Here is a 20,170-nt window from a genome sequence, read left to right as displayed (position 1 = left end):
TGATTGGTCAGGCAAGGGGATATAGCTCAGCGGTAGAGCGCTCGCTTTGCATGCGAGAGGCCTCGGGTTCGAACCCCGATATCTCCAGATCCATATTCGTTTTGTTTTTTGTTTTTTAAAACATACTGACATTTTTCAAAAGTAAAAAAACAGTTTGTATATTTATCACAACATTCTTTGTCTACAATTCGAAAACTTTGTGCATAATGCGAATTCCCATCTGGGAAGGAAAGATGTGTGTTATCTAGCCTAACAAAAAAAAGATGTTTACCTTGGTCGGTTGGTCAGGTATTTTTTTTTTCTTCCGTTTGGGCTGATATTTTCAGTTTCGGAAGCTTTAATTCATGTTTTTTGATTCATTAAACAATTTTTTTCTTCTAAATTCTTGGGTCGGTCACAAAGGACAAAACAACAATTTATTTTCCTTATGAGAAACAAGGAAGAGAAATTAAGATCAGTTTTGAGAGGCGACATATCAAATGACGTCATATATACAAAAGAAGGTTAAAGATGCAAGAGAGAGATATGGAGAAAGAAAAAAAGATGACTCTGGTGTGTGGACTTACCCTTAGCAGAAAACATTCCTGAGAGATGTCTCAAATTCTTCTCATATAGACGCTACTAAACTAGCCCCTAAATTTCCAGAAACTCACTACTAGTCTCTCGAGTCTCGACCTCCCTTACAACGTTTCTCTCTCCCTGTTAACCCTTCTCTGTATCCCTTCATTTTATACAGACTATAGCGTCGCCAGCTGATTTTACTATCCCCCCCCCCTCCCTAAATATCTCCCAGACACCCCTCCCCTTCTCTCTCTAACACCTCCTTCTCCTCATTTTCTCCCTGCTATACCCCCATCTCGACTGCCCGATAGATATCCCTTCTCTCCCAGCTACTCCTTCCATTCTTTCCCTCTCCTCTCTCTCTCTCTCTCTCTCTCTCTCTCCGACTACACCTTACCCTCCCATACACTCTTCCTTTGTAAGACAAATCATCCACATGTTCACAGAGCTATCAGTACAATAGTGTACATTTAATTTGCAATATTTTAAGAAAATCTACAATGCAGTGACATATATATCCAGCATCCTTATCATTATCATTATAATCATGATACATATATTCTTTTTTTCTTTCTTCTTCTTATAACTACAGCAATAATGAAAAGGACAATATTTCTTTTACTTCCATAGAAATAGATATGACTACCATTCCGACTATGATGATAAATATAATGCCGATAAACACAGCTTTAAAGGGACACTTTTCACCTCAATTCGACAAGATTTTATAGAGGGGTCAAGATAATAAAAGCAGGTGTCTACTTTAGGAGTGTGTACTTTACATATACTTTATTGGTGCTTTATTTCTCCTTTCATTAAAACCAATTTGAGATTAATATAAATACAATTTTGAAAAGTAAGTTATCACTGACATATGGAGAGATCTCTGTGCAAAGAAGTAGTTCAGAACAACTTTCTCCCTCGGCTCGGGTAACAATACAAACAAGTAATTAATCTTTAACTATATTATAATGAGACTGCTTGCTCAAGAATGTAACAATATTGACTACACTATGAAGAAACACATTTTATGCCAACTACTTAATTAAATTTAATTTCCAAAAGAAATTAGGGGCCTCCTTCTTCCTAATGGATGACAATGCTTTTGGACGACAAGAAATTACGAAAATTTCGTCAAAGTGTTGTCTCTACAGTGTCAAACACCGCCAATAAACATGGATGAATCATGAAAATATTGACTACAATACAGATAATCTTTCATTACTTGGTTAAAGCATTCCTATTTGAGTCTATATAAGTTTATTACAAAATAAGTTACAGTTTTGAAAACTGTAACTAATTTTGTGACAAAATGTGAGCAGACAGAAACATCCTAGATCCATATGCAATTTTTGTTAAAGAATCATAAATAACTGGAATGACATTAGGGAAATATTAATGATAGCAAGAAAAGGAAGTAATTACAGATTTATTGGGGAGTAATTTGTGTGTATATATATATATATGAACTGTTGCACATCATAAAAAAGCTTTTTTTTATTATACATTGTGATTACCAGCAAATGCATCATCAAATAATATACACATATGCTTATAGTTAGACAAAATAATATTCATATGACACATTTCATTCTTCGATTTCTTTCATCTTTTAAGTTCTAATATCCGCAATTTATATGCCAAATGTAATGCTTACTGACCATTTCAAAAGAAAAATCTATGGAACCATGTAAAACATATTGTTGTACTGGGATTTCCATGTATTTATTTTGATTATATTTAACTATCTAACTAGTCCTAATAGACACTGTTCCACATCTCCCAAGTTTTGCATGAGTGTCAATTGCATTGGATTATCATGTTTTCTAGAAAATAAAATTTTCTAATACCATATGACGCAAAAAAATAACAAAACTAGCTATCTATCTTGGTTATTTTTCTGCAATAAAAAATGTCTATTTAATAATAATACATGAAGGAAGATGACAATATAAAATGATGTAATATAGCTTAATTTTTAGAGACATACAAAGTGCACACCTAAATTTAAAGGGAATGTAGATTTCTGACATAAAAGTTGATATCACGAGATGCAGGACTACTGCATCGTTATATATTTGTTCTTCCCCATTTCCTGCTTGTAACAATTTTTAAGTAGCACTTTAATTACACAGTAAATATTTAAACTTGGCTCCACTTCTCGCCGATACCGTAAATAACTTTTCTTAATTCTAGGTGCATGTCAAATGGGAAGGCTCTATGTTCCAAACCTCATATGCCTAATTTCTATTTATATACCGTCACAAAGACAACAAAATTACTTGGTATGACTATTAGGTATCACTAATTGGTAACCACAATAACTACAGAATTGTACATAATAACCCCTTAATCAATTATTTTAATAATTTGAAGGTTAGCATATGTTACCAAAACATACTTTTTTTCCTCACCAATATAGAGTTGATCTCGTGCTTGTGTGTGTGCACTGTGCGTGTCTCTCATTAATAAGCTGTTTAGAACAAGTCCAAGGTATGTCCCACATGTTACCAAATATTACAGAATTGTAATATGGAATTGTGAACATCAATCAACATTTAAACATCATTTTATTTGATGTTTTGTCTGATTCAAGCTCTTATATGGCTATCAGCTCGATATGGTCATCAGATACCGAAATCTTAGATGTGGTCGGTATTGCATGGGACAAAATACCTTGGAATTGCCCTATTATATCTATTTTTGCTCATTGTCCTGGGCCAGAGAGGCTTCGGTCCATGAATTTTCTCTTGGTAAAGCACATCCAGAACTTGCTAGGTCTGCTCGTGGCTGGATCAAGCACCTTGTCTACCAGGCGCTGGCCCGTCTCCTGCCTAATCTGCTGTACGTACGCCCTCATTTGGTCTGAGGATGTGAAAGGGGGAAAAAGGAAATTTAAGAGGAGGTCGAGTTATCATCAGGTGACAGATAATTTGCTGACTTTCTCATTATTTTTATGTTTGCTTGAAAGCGTATTATAACATCTAATGTCCCATTGAAAAGGAATGCTATTCAAATGTCATTATATTTGAAATATGATTAGAAATGGCTGGAAAGTGTGGACCAACTCTTCATGACACATGTGCATGTAGTCATATAATTATACACATTACTGTGTGCAGTATGACTTTCAGAATCTTTATCTCACTTTCTTTTCATTTAGGCAACCTCAAATATCCTAGGCCATATTTGGACAACTACCAGAATGGCAATTTCTCCAAGGCAACTACTCACCTCTCCCCCACTGAACAACTCCCCCCCCCCCCCCTTTCCCCTCCGACTCTTTTGTGGGGGAGAGGGGTGTTGGTAACATATGTAAACCCGCTTTAGCAACCACCACTACATAAAGACCACCTGTCAATAAAAAACACAATTTGTTTCCTTTAAACAGTGATTTTCACTGTTCATCAAAAGGAATCCTGGTCATAAAGACCACCTGCTCATATAGAGACCACTTTTCTGGTCACCATCAAGTCTTTATACACAGGTTTCACTACATACCTTCTTCTGCCCTATTGGTTGGTTTTAGGTAGATGGCATTGAGAGGAAAGCCTGCTTCACCTGGTATGCTGAACTTAGCGATGGCCAGAGAGGTCATCTCCTTCTGAGCCTCATTCCTAGAGGCACACTGGTGAGGGAAAAGTTGAGAGAATGATAAACAGAGTGAGACAGCATATAGATTACAGTAAAATGTGCTTTACCAACAAATGACAGAAAGATGATTGATGTATGTTCTATGTTTCAATAACAACCACTTCATCAATGATAATAACAAAACTTCAACTCAGGGAAAGACTTTACAGACCATAGGAAATTCATACAAAGCTCATATGAAGAAACAGTGTAGAGCAAAAGGTGTGTAGAAAACAGCATCAAATTAAAGAAACAAATACTAAAGTGGTCAATTGACATGACAGCTGGCCAACCATCAGTGTTGCATTCAAGAAGAAGCCCCACCCAATTATATGTTTTTCCATACGATAAAACATTCAGACTACAATGGGCCCCTGATTCTCTATCGAGTTTCCATTTGAAACGATACTCAAACATGAGTTTTACTATACGTTTCTACAACGTTCAGACCAGGCAAAATGCAATTAATTATTGTATTGTTATACAAGAATCGTACACCTATACAATGAATTCCAGTAGTCTGAACACAGTAATGTGAACACAGGGTGAGGGGAAAGACTTCATTGGGAGTTTCAACTTACCTTTTGCATCTTCTTAAGACATTCTGTGATGTACAATGTGATGTAGATCAGTACCCTGTCAGCATCACTCTGTCAAAATACAATTAAATCAAACCATATTATCTTCAGCTCTGAAAAAAAAACTGTCTTAGCTGAGATGTAACAAAATGAGCATGAGGAAATACAGGGATGAGACAGAGAAATTCCCAAATTGAGGAAGATTTGATGGGGATCTGGTGGCAGCGCCCCCTTTCTGCAGAAAGCTTAAGAATATATTTACGTAAAAGGACACGTTTTCCTTGCATTTAAATTCTAAATTTCAGAAATAATTGTTACTACCCCATCTTTGTTCAGATAAGATTTACCTTTTTCTTTTTTTAAACATCTTTTTTTTTTTCTTTTTTTAATCTCAAAGGAATTGGCGTAGGAATCTCATCCCTGAAAAAAAGTAAAACGACATTAGCAAGGTCCTTAGGATTCCATTCTTGTTTTTAAAATATGACATAAAAAAAAACAATGCATCCATGATCAATTTTCAGTGAGGAAACTAACTTTAATTAATTAAATTCTATCAAATGAAAAAGAATTTTGTTATTGTTGCACAGTTTAACAGGTGCATATTGTTACCGGTATGTTTTATTCTAGTTACATTCAGACTTTAGAGTATGGAGTTTTTAGTTATCTACCTATCCATTTATTAATTGATTGATTGAAGGTGAATTTATTGATCAATTGATTGACTGATTGATTTATTGATTGATTTAGCTTACCTTGATTTCAAAGTTTTTGAAGAAAACATTTGCCTTGAAATAGGTCAGGGCTTCATCAATGATGTCACTATCATCACCTTAGAAGAAAAAAAAAACATCAGCAGTTTATTGTCAAATTAAGATCAGAGAGAGCAACAATCACACAATACTGCGAGGATAATGATTCACAGCATTTATATATGGGCCATAGTTATTTTTTGTTGTTGTTAAAATTCAAAGGCGCAGGCTCCTCTAATTCAAGTCATTAAAAGTACATTTGCGGAAACAGGCAAGTTTTGAGGCACAATTAAAAATGTTCTAGACTATAACTCTCACAAAGAAAGGAAGGGAGTAAGTTCCACCCACAAAGGGGCTTGCATTTGCTGTTATGCAATACTGAAAGAGAAAATTTCTATCAAAAAAAAAATGCATCTTATTCTTATGTTCATTCAGATTTCCATGATATAAAATTGTATTTTGATCAGATATGGTTTTTAGTATCATTTTTAACTTACTACTGTTAGTTGGCGCTGGTCCTCTAAACTTGGTCCTTAGAGGCAGAAGGGCCAGGTTCCCTATCTTTAGCTGGGCATCAGTAAACTGTGAGTGATAGGCCTGGATTTGACAAATCATTTGCATGGATATCATGAACATTGACCTAATCATTGAAGTTATTTGAAAACACAAATACAAAATACAGGTACTGTACATGTACAAGCGAGTCATATTCATATTCACATGTATCTTGTTATCCGAATTGAGAAGAAGAAAAAACTACATTTTAAAAACGTCTCCCACTGGCATGAAATTGTATAAATAACATACAAATAACATAAAATAACAAAATGCTTTTCAATATTACAGAATTGAAATACAATTGGGGAAAATAAATAGGTTAACAGAAATGGAATTAAGGCCGTCACAAATGAAATATATTTTTAATGTTAATTGGAAGAATCAAGATACTTGTATTTATACTGCCGTTTATAGTAATATATTGGCCAAAGGGAAAACCAAATTTGGTAAATACTGCAATAATTAATAAACACTGAGTTAAATGTACACGCCCTGCAGTATCACAGTATCACATTAAAATGTCATGATGCCAATTTCTCTCTCGAGGGTAATTCAACTGTGACAGAAAGATACACAAAACTATATATTTCACATGTAATCTGAAGCTGAATTTCCAGAAAGATTAATTGATGTTTGATTAAAATTCAGTTACAACTAGAGTTGAGAGTTGAGACTCCATGCAGGATTATTTTTTCATTTGTCTTTTTCTCCTTCTCCTCACCATTCTTCCAAGTTCCTCTTCTTTTCTGCTTCTTCTTCCTCTTCTTCTTCTTCTTCTGAAGCTCTTCTTTTATTCTTCTTCTCATGTTTGTTCTTCATCTTCTTCTTCTTTACATTTTTTATCTCCCTCTTCTCCTCCTCCTCCTCTTCCTTCTCTTTTATCTTCGTCATGTTCTCCTTCTCGATCCTCCTCCTCCTCCTGGCTTCTCTTCCTCATCGCATCATAAATATCATCTCTCATTCTCAACACTACACGAAACTCTACGAGTGCGACTGAACACCCATCTCGCCACAATATAGACGCCTATTTCAGGCTTTAAACATCTAAAACATGGGCAATAAATAAGAATAAAATGTTTGAATTGTCTTGAATAACACTTACCGGCATCTTGTCACTAAATACTGTGATGATTAACGGTAGGAAAGTTAGAAATGAAGTCTCTCTTCGAGGGAATGGAGGGAGGGAGAGTCGGTACTTCCGTGTGTGCAAATTACTTCCGCACGCGCCGCGCGACACACGGCGCTAGTTTATCAATGCTAAACTAACTGCAGTGGGTTATGTGGTACCTAGAGTATAGCGCAGGTGGGATTCTCAACTGCTCGCGCTCGCAAAAAAATTGTTGTTTTTGTTGTCTTCAAAAGTGGACACCAAGAGCAAAATCACCACACTAAAAAAGGAGGAAACCTCAAAGCGAAAATGTACGATTTGCAGAAATTGGTTTATACCCCTACATTGTTTTTCTCTTTTACTTTCCAGTTGGGTATGAAGCTGAAGCGAGCTATAGTCAGAAAAGTTTAATTTGTAAGCTAGGTCACATATAGTGCGAAAAATAACATCCTATAAAGAGGAGAACCCCAATCTAATCATGAGAGACTGAAAAGACCTTTAATAAGATACATTTTCTCAGATTTTAATAGGGGCATTTATGAGAAGGGGAAGGGGTCGGGTTCTTATTGAAAAGGAAATTAAAGGGGTGCTCGAAGGAAAAGGGACACTCATTTGAAAGAAAAGGGGGCACGTGTCAAATCAAAAGGGACACTGAGTTGAAAGGGGGCACTTATTAGAAGGGGAAGGGGCCCTCCATACAAAGGAAAAACAGCACCGTTATCAAAGTATAACACCTCTCAGATTTTAATAACGGCACTGATCGGAGGTGGTATAATTAGAGGCACTGATAAGATTGTGAAATGGGCACCTATTTGAAAGAAAAGGGGGGATTTAAGTGAAAGGGGCACTTTTCTTATGTAATTAGAGGCACTTTTGGGATACTTAAAAAAAGTGGGGCACTGTTCCCTGCCTCTTCTCTGTATTTGTGGTGGTCCCTGAGCCCCCTCTCCCTCAATAGACTCCAAAGTGGGGTCGATCTCACCCCCATCTAACTAATGCACAAACTGTGTCAGAAAGGAATATGGTTGGGCATTAAAACACATATACAAAAAAAATGTTTTTTTTAAATGACAAAGGGATACAAAAAAAGAAATTACAAAAATTACAAGAATTTCAGACAGGGTGGGGTGTCGGGCGGCCCTTGATAATTTAGGTCAATTTTCCAATGGACAAAATTGTGTCCAAGACAAAAGACTATGGCTGTATATTTTCTTTTTAAATCAAAAGATTCCATCCAGTAGCGGGGCTTCTGGGGGTTCGAGGGTATACATTGTAGTTGGGTCACATGCCTTCCAATCAAGTGGTGAAAAACAAAAATAAAGCAAAAGCAAAAACAACAAGAAAGGGAAAGAGACGAGACTAGGAATCGCCTGGACAACCTCCTGCATCCCCACCCCCTAAATCAGTAACCTTTTTAATTTGCTTTTCATTTTCAGAGTCAGACCCCCCCCCCCCCATCTGTTCAGTGCCCCCTCAATGAAAGGACTCACAAAACGCTGATTCCATCATTAAAAACAAGAAAACATGAAACAATACTCCAGTTGATGATGAATCTTTATTCATTGTTCAGCACGTTTAGCAAGGTGTGACACGATAGTACATGAAAGATAATACATGTACAATTTTTAGGTAATACTGCATGTTAAAATTATAAAGCACAGAAAAAAAACAAAATGCCCCTAAGCTTTTAAATTCCATTTCTGAGGTTTAACGATGAGCACAATACTAGATAAACCCACCCTCATAACTACTATAAAAAAAACAAGTTAAATACAATAAAGACTACTAAAATAAAATAGTTTGGTTCTGTTTCTTTAGAAATAGTGTAAGTTCAAACTTTATCATTTTATCCACAAGAGACACTTCCAAAATTTCTTTAAATTAAAATTCTATTGAAAATGTTGGATTTGAATATTTTTGTAAATTCCTTTTTACTGATTACAATACACATACATGTAAAAGAAGTACATGTATTTCAAACATTTCAATAAAATGATACACCAATGTAAAGGAAATACTAACTGGGATTTTCCTCAATAAATTCAGTTATAAAACAAAAACTTCATTACATGAACCCTACCTCATGACTTACTTCAACAGAAACAACATCAACTGATAACATAATTTATTAGTCCAGCTTGTCTGTCCAATTTATGTACCCAATTTGTTAATGGAATAAAAAGTGCCTTTAATATTAATAAGGCAATACATGCATAAAAAGTTCTAAATATTAAAGATAGATTAGTAAAAATATTAGGCAGTTGAATAAATTCTCATGAATTAATTTCAACCATTAGTAGAGAAGTGGAAACATAAGATAATAAAGTTTAAATCCACTAGCTCACAGTCACAAATGAATATTTTTAGCTCGACCATGAATGTTACAAACAGAATAATTGAAAACTTCTGATTAATTAGTTCTTATATTATATATCCTCCATATAATAGAGTAGACCCCAAATTAACTGTACATATTTAGTTACAGGTTAGTACATGACAAAATAAATTTTAATGTGTTTACAGCACATATCATCAGCCTTTCAGTCAGGATAAAATGCAAAGAACGAGAAGGTGATTTTGAGTTGATTTACACGTTTCCATCCTTTTCACATATTCACATTTCGGAATCATTACCTAAAAAAGTATCTTTCCATCTCTCATTACATATATTCAGTGATATTTCAAAATATCAAATATATTGATCTCTTCTGTATATACATGTATATATTCACATTTCAGATCATATCATTTTTTAATAAACAAAACAGATGACAATACTATTTCTTGTCCCCACACATGGGCATAATCATACAAAGTGGTGCATATTAACAGTCATTGCTGTTTGTTCAGCATTGTGAGTGGTTGTATTAAAGGTGCCTGCTTAGAATGCTCCCCAGGGAGTAGAGAATGTGCATAATTTGTGTGCAGGCAAACCAGAACTTGATGTCCATGGCCCATTTTAATAAAAAAGTTTTATGAAAAATACATCAATGAAGCGTTAGTTCAAATGCTCTCCATGAAGTAGAGAAGGTGCACTACAAGAGTAATAGTGTATCTGTAAAGTGCTTTAAGACATCATAGATGTATTAAGTGCTATATAAATAAACCGGGTATTACTCATATTCATTAAATCATTCATGTCTTTCTACATGAAAAGTAAAGTGTACAAATTTACTGATACATGTAATAAGAACTAATCTGTGAAAGAATAATAATTGCAAAATAAGCCCTTGTACTTCATGCTTTTCTTAAGCTAAGCCCAAAGGCTACTTGACTTTGTTTGAGACAGACAGAAAAAAAAAGGAATTCACAATATTGCAAGGCATTTCAATTTGTACATATACAAATACAGATAAAACAACTAGACACCACTACCACAAACGCAAATCTGAATGATAACAATAATGTTGATTACATAAAGGAAAAAATAATGATTGCATAATAAAACAAGACAAATGCGACTGCATCTCCTATGTCTTCGTCCTAAATCCAGTATACAAAATGGTTGGAATTATTAGTGACATATCACAATGGTTCTTGAGATATCGCAATAGCAACGCTAAAGCATGTCATTTCTTAAATTGACCTCTGTAACCTTTGAACTTTGAACCCAAATGGATTATCTTCCTATGTTGATGATACAATCTTTAATCTAGTTACTCTTCCCATGATGATACATACCAGTACTATCGTCAAGTTTGAAGTTCATATCTCAAGTGGTTCTTGAGATATTGCATTAACCAGAAAGCAGGCGGACACACACACGCACATACGGACAATCCGTAAACATAATGTTTCTTACCTTTGGTGGGCGGAGGCATAAAAGTGTTTTAAACATTTACATGAAGGTACATAAAGAGATGTGTAGTGATTATTTTTCTCTCCACTCACTGCAATGAGTGCCTTTGAAAATAGTCATATGGTTTATTCTAGTTATTTGGTTTGCTGACTTTGTATAGAATGTCAAATGATAGGAACACTGAACATGAAAATGAAATAAATAACAAAATTCATTATTCATACACACATGCACTCAATTGAACAAAAGACATCACACACAAACATACACAATAAGTAAATGTAGTACTACGAAACTGCTGCACATATAGAAGAAGCTTATTAACATATAATTCTACCAACAAGACCAAGCTCTGTAATTATTAGGATCTCTGTCCAGTAGTGCCGTGTTTGTGCCATCGAACTGGATCGACCAAATCAATTGATTCATAATATATATATATATATATATGCAATATTTTTTCCCGTAACATGAGAATAATCTTAATAGTTTCATACTATTAATTAAATGTAATGTTAACTGTAATTGTATAATTGTTTTAAATGGGGGCATGCTACAAGAGTCCTATCTCGCACCCCGGGGCAATGTGTCTGACACGGCCGGTTGTAGCAACTACTCCGAAGATCAAGATTACATTAATCTTGATCTAAGGAGACACGAACGAACCAACAAGTTGTACATCTGGACACAAATTTATGTATTGTTTAATGGGAGGTGCTTAAGGGAAATTGTTCTAGAAACTTCTGATAAAGTTATTCCTTCCGCCCCCCCCCCCTCGACTAACTACGTATTCCACTCTTATGAAAACAAGAATATGCCTGCAATCTTTACAGAAAATCACAATGGGATCTATCTAACAATTGGTGTAAAATAATACTGTACTTTGAGAGGTCGATTAATTTTCTTGGAATGTTTGTAACAAGAAAATATTATGTTCTATTCGTAATGAATAAACTGAATTTGGGAAAAAAGTTGAGGAAGAACATAAGAAAATATGGGTGTAAATGGCATTCTTTAAGTGCTGTCACAATTAAAAACCCCGTTTAGATATCATAAATGACCATAATTCTGATATTTAGAGTGTTCATTAAAATAATGAGTTGGCCATTTCTTGTTTGGCATCCTTCTACGTTTGGCCCCACTGACTTAATCAATACACTCTACTGTAACCATATATTCAATAACAAAAAAATATGCAAGGCCCTGTAAATATTCACACAAGTACTGAGCATCTGAGTTGCCAATTTGCAAGTTGCCAATTTGCGAGAGGCCTTTGATAACAACAAAAGAAACAACGTCTTGCTTGCTTGTATGGAGTGCTGATATACAGTGCATTAACTTCTTGTTAATATGAACCTTTTAATATACATTCTACACCAGCTAATATTCGTTGTCTGTAACCGTATGAAAGGATATCAAAATGAATGAGACTAATGTTGAACTTTGACCTCCTGAACAAAGATTAACATTAAACAAATACACAGATTATGATCCATCGTGTTTTATCCTCTGAATTTATGCAACTAAGATTTATGGAGGGGAAGGCGAAAGGTATTTGGTCATTTGCTGTCCCATACGTTTCCAAGAATAAGGAAAAAAATTATCAATATTCAACATCATCACATATAACATTTTCTTTTTTATTCGTTCTCATTCAAGCCATAGAGGTTATGTCAACTTCACAGAATCATCAGGTACACTGAAAACTGTGATGAAGTCAGTGACATCATAGTCATCAAGTTGTGGGATGGATGACGTTCCATTTCCTTTATGGCTTTTCTCCAAGCATTCTGGGTTTCAACATCTGCCTGGGTGAGGCCGCATGCTCCCATATCTTTTTTTTTTTTTTAAGTTAAGGAACGAAATATCTTGGATTTGGTAGCAGAAAACATATTATCCAAAAGCTTAAAGTAGATAATATTAGATAGCACCTACAATTTGCGGTCCACAGTTCAACATGCATCCACCTTTACACATCAAGAAACCTGTGCTATGAACCGGGTAATTTCCTATAATCCACCGGAAATTTAACATTTGCCCTCTCCTTGAGTGCAACAGCAGCACTTAGGATCCTCTTGTTGATTTTAGCAACCATTTCTTCTGTATAGGGGTCAAACTCTTGATCCGCCCCCCTGTGAAACTTCCCCTCGGAGTTGCCCTTCACGCACTTTAACCTTTCAATATCGATAGGTACCCTGAGGAATAGATGAAGATTTGCGAGCTCAAGTTCTAGGTTCGTTTGAAGGTTTTCGTAGAACACGACCTTGGTTTTAAGAGAGTCCTTTAAGCAGTTGCGCATCATTCTTTCCCAATGGCTACTTTCCTCTTCGACAAAGTCCTCCCATTCTACACACACACAAAGGAAAGAGAGAACAAAATATGATACATCACTGAGAATAGTAACATTCACTCAATCAAATCAATGTAAGAGATCCTTACGACTACAGTGAAACCTGTATATAAGATCGCTCAAGGGAGACAAGGAAAGTAGAATTTACAGGCAGGTGGTCTTTATGTTTCTCGTTGCATTGAGAAACACTATTCAAGAGAAACAGAAAATGATCTTTCTATACAGGTAGATGCTGAAGCATGTTTCACTGTAGTTGGTGGTGTTGTGATTAAATCAAAATGTTTATGTCTTCATCTGCTCTGTTCACATAGCCAGTAGAGTGGTATCTAAGCCATTCTCAGATCATAGCACGGTAATTATATTGTACATATGTATTTTAAGATGATGAAGCAGATCCTAATCAAATGATTGGTTAAGAGGTGACCAGGCATTCATTTTGCCTAACACATAATTTTACTAACGACCGGTCATTAGTAAAATCATATTATAAAACATCATTTCATAAAATAACAAAAAACATCATTTCATAAAAACAAATAAAACATCATTATGTTCTGGCATTAGTAAAATTACCCACTATCTGTCTCTTCGAAACAGTTCAAACAGCCTTGAGCATGTGAGACTGTTCCAGAGGTACCTTGTGTGTGTAATTCTTACTATGAATGCCCTCACTGCTGTGTATTATTTGTATACTATTTAGTCACAGTAAAAAAAAAACTTACTCTCAGTAAGAAGCTGCTTTTTAGTAAGACAGTGAAGGGATTCTAAAAGGACAGAGTACTCACCTTTCGTGTGGAATGTATCTTCATCAACTTTGTTCACATGTCCAGTGGAGTGGTATCTATGCCATTCTGAAATCATCGCATGATACGGGTTCCTGACAAGAAGGATAAGTGCCTCAAACTTTCCCAGCTCATTCTTACTGCATCGGTGCATCTTCACACCAAGGACACTCTTCTTCATAAAGTTGACACTCTCTCCGCGGAAACCTAGGATCACAAGGACGAAGATGATTGAGTTCATGTGAAGTCTAATGGTAGAAATAAAGATGATGATGTACTTGACCTCCACGTTAAAGTGACTTGGTAACATTGTTGAAGGTTGATGAAAAAATTGCTTAATTTTTGTATAAAATGTTACTTACCTATACATGTATTCCTTCTACTGTACTAACCCTCTGACATGCAAAAAATCCTGAAAAAATTCTGAAACCACAAAGATATAGGTTTTCTTTGAAGGCGTCGATGTATGACACCCTCTAACAGTGATTAACAGTAAATTCTCACAACCATTTTTGAATTTTCCCAACCGTTTTTCCATGAAAAAAAGACATAAAACAGGCTATAAAAAATCTGTTAACACTTTAATGTCTGGAATGGAATGTAGGGCCATTTTATTGCTTTGTGACGATTTCTATTCACCTGAAATGTAATTAAATTGTAATAATATAGTTGGGAGAATTAAGGAATCGATCAGATCAGTTTTTCCCAATTTGTACCATGAATAATGGTCCGTTTTCACTCAAATTTTCAGATTATCTTTAATTGTACATCTAGCATTGAAGTCACTATCTTAGCACCACTATCTCTCATCTGAACAATGTTACCAAGTCCCTTTAAACATTCCACTGTGTGATGTCACTGTAAACCCGCCTATTCTTTGATATATGTGTACTACCAACACCTGCACCAACTGCAGTTCTCCAAACTGTATATAGGATACATGTACATGTAAGGAGAAGAAAACCAAGACCTGACTTCTCTTTACCCTAACCATCAGTTCATAAGATACAAGAGAATACATAATATAGAGGCATAAATGAAGATACATTCAAAATTTTCTTGAATGGCCATCCAAGAGAAACAGAAAGAGTTGCCACTGTACACATGTCGCGTTTCTGGAGAGGTTACCACTAAACACTTGTTTACATACGACTCACTAAAATGCAGCATTTAAAAAAAAATAATAATAAAAGTGTAATGCCATTATTGATACTTTAAAATACACAGATAGTATTTATGTGTAAGAGCTCTGTTGCAAGCATATACTCTTTGGTTCATCCACACGTGCCATTTTAGTTACAAATAAATAATTTTAAAAAATAACTATTTAAATAAGCGGCAATGAAATCTCTTCATATGACATACCGCCCTCTTTGAGTCTCCTGTCAATGTAGACACTGCCTGTATAAATGCCGGTAGAGTGTTCCAATAGATGCCTCAGCCAGGTGTTGCCCGAGCCTGGATAACTGGCCAATGCTACAAGCGATTGACTGCCCTCCTCGGCAAAATTCACTGTCATACATGAGTCTGTAGAGGGATAAATGCATTGTTAATGATTTCTAACAATAACCTTTTTAGCATGGGGACCTACATTTGCAACAGGATAGTTCATTTTTTATTGTAACAACTACAATAATTGCCAGTACTATTATTGACAGGGAATTTTTTTTTTTTTTTGGGGGGGGGGGGCAAAATTAGCTTTCAAAACTCATTTCATATTTGTGTATCACTCACAACTCCAATCAGATATTGCTCAATTGTTCAATAACTTGGTGGCAAAACAGGCTTATATACGATAATACGGCTTGTTATCACAGATCTAAGTTTTGTTTAACTCATTGGCTACTGAATAAACGTGTTCCGATGGGATTTAAACAGGAGCCACCCAGTTACCGCATGCAATGAATTAAAGTAAGGGCAGGTTTTTCTCCTTTTTTAAATTGTATCATTAAAACTACTTACTGCTGCTGGCTGTCGGCCACTGATCCCGTTGCTGGATCCTCCCATCTCCTCCTGCCATTTGCTTCTGGTTATCCAGCTCCACACAATGCTCACAGAACTGATCCACGTAGCCCCAGATCAGGAACACACACACCAGAAGCACGGTCATGACCCATAGTATGGTGATCCTTACCGTGTACATGCGATGGAGTAACCACAAAAGAAAGTTGCTGGGGCCGGTTGGCTTGTTCTTTGCCCCAGCCATGACATCAAATCAAAGGAAGAGAGGAGATTCACCAAGGAAAATTCCAATATAGTTTCCACAGGAAAATTAGTCCTATACTCTTGAAGGTCTGGGAAGATTATGAGCTCCAGGCGTGATCGAGATTCCTGTTTTTGATGGTATTGGTAAGTGATAAAATAAGAAACGAAAATATCCTAGTAGACAGTGTTCATAGATACAGATCGGTGGTCAGGCCTATGCCAGAGAGGCGTTCCATAACATCGTTGAACGGTCTGATCAAAGAATACTCAAACTTGGCCAAAAGATGCTGCATCTGAAATATAGAAGAAAGAGGGAATCAAAATTATACAATACAGAACTTGTAATGGATAAGCTCTATTATCAAACAAATTTATATCAAAATGACTCAATTTAAGCCTTCTAGACATTAAAACACATCTTTTAAACTATTCAGTTAACACATTTGGACATTTTATCTTGAAATTGATATGGGTCTGAAAGCTGAAGAATATACTTTTGACCATAGCTTGCCTGCCATGGCAGATTCAGGGTTGATGGTGAGCACTAAAAAAAAAAAATCAGGATTTTTTTTTTTTTTTTTTTTTAAATCAGGAAAAATAAAATCTGGATTTTTTTTTTAAAATCGGGGCCTGCAGATTACCCCTCCCTCCAATGACTTTACTGTTTCCTGAAAAACAGATGTACAACATTTTTACGAAGATCTTTGGATATTTTCTTTTCCTACAAATATTGAATTTTTGAGTTCACTTATAGTCACAATGTAATTTTCACTTTTAACTGATTACTGTAGCTTAGTAGGACCTATAAGGAATTGGTTTAATGTAGACTTGAAGATGATCTTAAACAAGGCTTCTCAAAACTTTGTGTGTTTCATCACTGTCATGTAATTTAAGCTTATACCAGCAACCCTAAAATTTAGTAGGCATTTTAGGCAAGCTTATGTCCACTCCAGTTGACTTTTGATTATTCACACAATTTTTTGGTATCTATTGCCCGAGTTTACTGGAGCGAATTTAAAAGAGCACAAAAGATTGAGCATTTCATCTCATTCAGCAATAAAAGACCACACCCTTTATACTGGACTCAATATTCAATGGGATAATGTCCACATTATTGAGCTTGAAAAGCAATTCTGGTCAACACAGGTGAAAGAAACCATCTGGAAGAAAAGGATTAGTCCTTCCCTGAATAAGTACTCTGGCTTTTAATTGTCATCTATCTCCCTGACCTATCTTTGCCCCAGTGATCTTGAGGCAGCAGACAGAAAGTGTGTGAATAATCACTTGGCTTTAAAAAGTTCACAAGAGTAGACAAAAGCTTGCCTACTAATACTATATTTTAAGGTTGGTAAAAGCTTTAACTACAAGTTATGAATACCCCAATCAATGAAAGTTTCTGTATCATAGTGTGTGTTTCTATCACTCAAGACAGCTATTGTGAAGGCTCTGAAATGCTAAAACTTGAGAGCATCCTGGGGCTCTGCCCTTGGACCTCACCCGTTAAGAACCCACTGCACTACTGTATATATATTTTGCACCTGGATTGAGGCCTACACACATTTTGGACATGGCACACACCACACTGCAGTGCGTAATCTTTGTTGTATGAAGTAGCATTTACTGATGAAGAAGAAGAAGAAACCCGGTGTAATGGTCCACCTGCACACCCCAATCAGGCAGAGTATACAGCATCTACAAGAATCTTCAGTATTGAAGGAGGTAGATTATCTTGAAGAAGAAGGGCTCGCACTGTGCTTCGCGACACGTTGGCTTGGCCCCCGCCTCCTTAGCTAGCAAGACTGTCCTAGGCGCGCCTGTGTGAAGTTATCTACCGTAATGAGGATCCGAGACATTTATATGGTAGATAACTTCACAAGTTCACACAGGCGTGCACCCGCCCACAACCCACCATCGGTATGCACTTGTATTGTGTAGCGGTTTGCCGTGAAACCTGTGAAAAAGTGTATAGGCCTAGGTCTACTAATATCATTGTTTTCCCAAAAAATACTCAAAAGTAACAAGAAAATTGACATGAAACAGGTAATAAACATAACAAATTTTAATTCATGATCTCTGTTTGAACATTTAATGAATATTTACTTCATTTTGGGTATGTTTTAGTAGGGTATTTCTACGCCGGCGATACGGGTCTAATTTGGATAGGTTTCTGAACAACAACTTGAACAAGCGCCCGTTCTTCTACTCACTGCACTGGCACGTACGCGTACTGGCGCTGGCTGCGGGCGAGGCGCGGCAGGAGCTCAGTGCACGGATGAGTAACACCATTTCAGACGTGCCTACAACTTTGTATTGATAAAACAGTATTTTCAACATATATACGTTTTTTACTCTATTTCCCACTTACATGTAAGCAGAGGTTAGATAGTTAGAGCAGTTTCCGATGATCTTTCTCTCGTTTTGATCTTTGATTATCTGACTTTGAGCGGCAGAAATCACAATGTTTTCACAGATTACATCGCGTCACAAGTAAGTCTCACAATAGATGTGTCTTCAAGCTGGCAAACAAAAAGGGAAAAACAGACGAGAAGGAGACATCGAGAAGAAGAACATTTGAACAAGAACAAGAAAAATTAAGAATAACAAGAACAAAAATAACAAGAGCAAGAACAAAAAGAAGAACATTTAAGAAGAACAAGAAGAAGAAAAAGCAGAAGATGAAGAAGAACAAGAACAACAAGAAACATACAAGAATATGAATAACAAGAACAAAAACAAAAACAAGAACAAGAAGAACAAGAACTTAGAAGAAGAACGAAAAGAAGAAAAAAGAAGAATAACAAAAAGAAGAAATAGCATTTCTAAAAGAAGACATCATATTTTTGATTGAATTACATTGTATAGTACCTCATCATTTTCAGCATAAAGGAATGATGAAAACAACGAAAGGGGGGATGAAAGCCGGCGCCTGAAATTTGAAACTATTTGGGTGGCCATTACTCCCTATTGCATAAATGTCATATAAATGGAGAACATTGAAGATGTTTCACACATTGCAATTGTGTGCATGCATGAAGAAATGAATAAGAATCCCATGACCACGGCTGTTTTTTTAATAATCATCATAATGCAGCAGCATTTGTTATTTGTTTTAATAATAAATATTATTATTATCATCATCATCATTATTATTGTTACTTTTAGTTATATTCTTATAATCATCATTATCGACAATGCAATCATCAACATCATCATCAGTGGCGGATCCAGGAATTTCATACCGGGGGGACACAAAATCGTATGGGGGTGAAAATATAAAAAACGATGGATCGAAGCGACAGAGCTAGGCGTTGAGCGGAGCGACCAAACGGGGTGGGTCTGGGAGGGGGTCAGAACCCCCTCCCTGAGTAGGAAGCATTTGCTATTATAGAACCACATTGGGCCCATTTTCAGGCATTTCCTGGAGTATATGACGTAAAATTGCTTTCTCCTACCCCCTCTCTAAATAGGGATCTTTTGCAATTTGAGAAACACATTTGGCGCATAAATGTCCACCGGCACTTCCTTGAAAAAAAACGAGGCCTTCTGATTGGTTTGAAGTTAGAGAAAAAATCTGCCACGTCGCGAGACGTTGTATTATACAGGCGCGGATTCCAGGGGAGTCGAGCAGGCCTTGCCCGTTCCCCCGATGCCCCCCCCCCCCCCCACTGCCCCCCAAAAAAAGTTTTAACAAAATATTTTGTGACCATAAATTTATCACTTTTTGTTTGCTCAAGGGGGGGGGGTGGTGTTGATTTTCAAATGTTCGGGGTCAAAAAAGGGGGGAAAATAGCGCTCACTACCCGACAAAACTAGCCATCAGTTACCGACAAACATATATTCCAATGTT

General features: G+C 36.1%; 2 protein-coding genes and 1 non-coding gene across 4 annotated transcripts; 1 reads left to right on the top strand and 2 right to left on the bottom strand.

Moving 5' to 3' along the window:
• The first annotated feature begins 15 nt into the window (after positions 1-15).
• TRNAA-UGC lies at positions 16-87 on the top strand. The gene has a single exon. It is a non-coding gene; the product is annotated as a tRNA-Ala (tRNA).
• Positions 88-1,000: 913 nt separating this feature from the next.
• On the bottom strand, positions 1,001-7,312 carry LOC115926675 (actin-related protein 2/3 complex subunit 3-B-like). 2 transcript variants are annotated; one of them, XM_030991728.1, is made up of 6 exons: positions 7,182-7,312; positions 6,019-6,118; positions 5,525-5,601; positions 4,776-4,844; positions 4,063-4,189; positions 1,001-3,426 (listed from the first exon to the last, which is right to left on the bottom strand). In XM_030991728.1, exons 1-6 carry the CDS (start codon positions 7,185-7,187, stop codon positions 3,269-3,271), a joined length of 537 nt encoding a protein of 178 aa, XP_030847588.1. In that variant the 5' UTR covers positions 7,188-7,312; the 3' UTR covers positions 1,001-3,268. The 2 variants fall into 2 exon arrangements, with proteins under 2 accessions (XP_030847588.1, XP_030847587.1); XM_030991727.1 differs by lacking the exon at positions 7,182-7,312 and having other exon boundaries at positions 6,019-6,151.
• A 5,321-nt stretch (positions 7,313-12,633) lies between these two features.
• On the bottom strand, positions 12,634-18,904 carry LOC100889466 (WSC domain-containing protein 2). Its single transcript, XM_003726453.3, has 5 exons — positions 18,689-18,904; positions 16,081-16,616; positions 15,484-15,645; positions 14,122-14,325; positions 12,634-13,332 (listed from the first exon to the last, which is right to left on the bottom strand). The coding sequence occupies exons 2-5, from the start codon at positions 16,322-16,324 to the stop codon at positions 12,977-12,979; spliced, it is 966 nt and encodes a 321-aa protein (XP_003726501.1). The 5' UTR covers positions 16,325-16,616; positions 18,689-18,904; the 3' UTR covers positions 12,634-12,976.
• Between the last annotated feature and the right edge of the window lie 1,266 nt (positions 18,905-20,170).

The sequence above is a fragment of the Strongylocentrotus purpuratus genome, unplaced genomic scaffold, assembly GCF_000002235.5.
Source record: "Strongylocentrotus purpuratus isolate Spur 01 unplaced genomic scaffold, Spur_5.0 spur5_scaffold_2, whole genome shotgun sequence".
NCBI classification, from domain to species: Eukaryota; Metazoa; Echinodermata; class Echinoidea; order Camarodonta; family Strongylocentrotidae; genus Strongylocentrotus; species Strongylocentrotus purpuratus.
The sequence above is the reverse complement of the archived record's forward strand: the minus strand, read 5'-3'. Positions and strand labels throughout refer to the sequence as shown.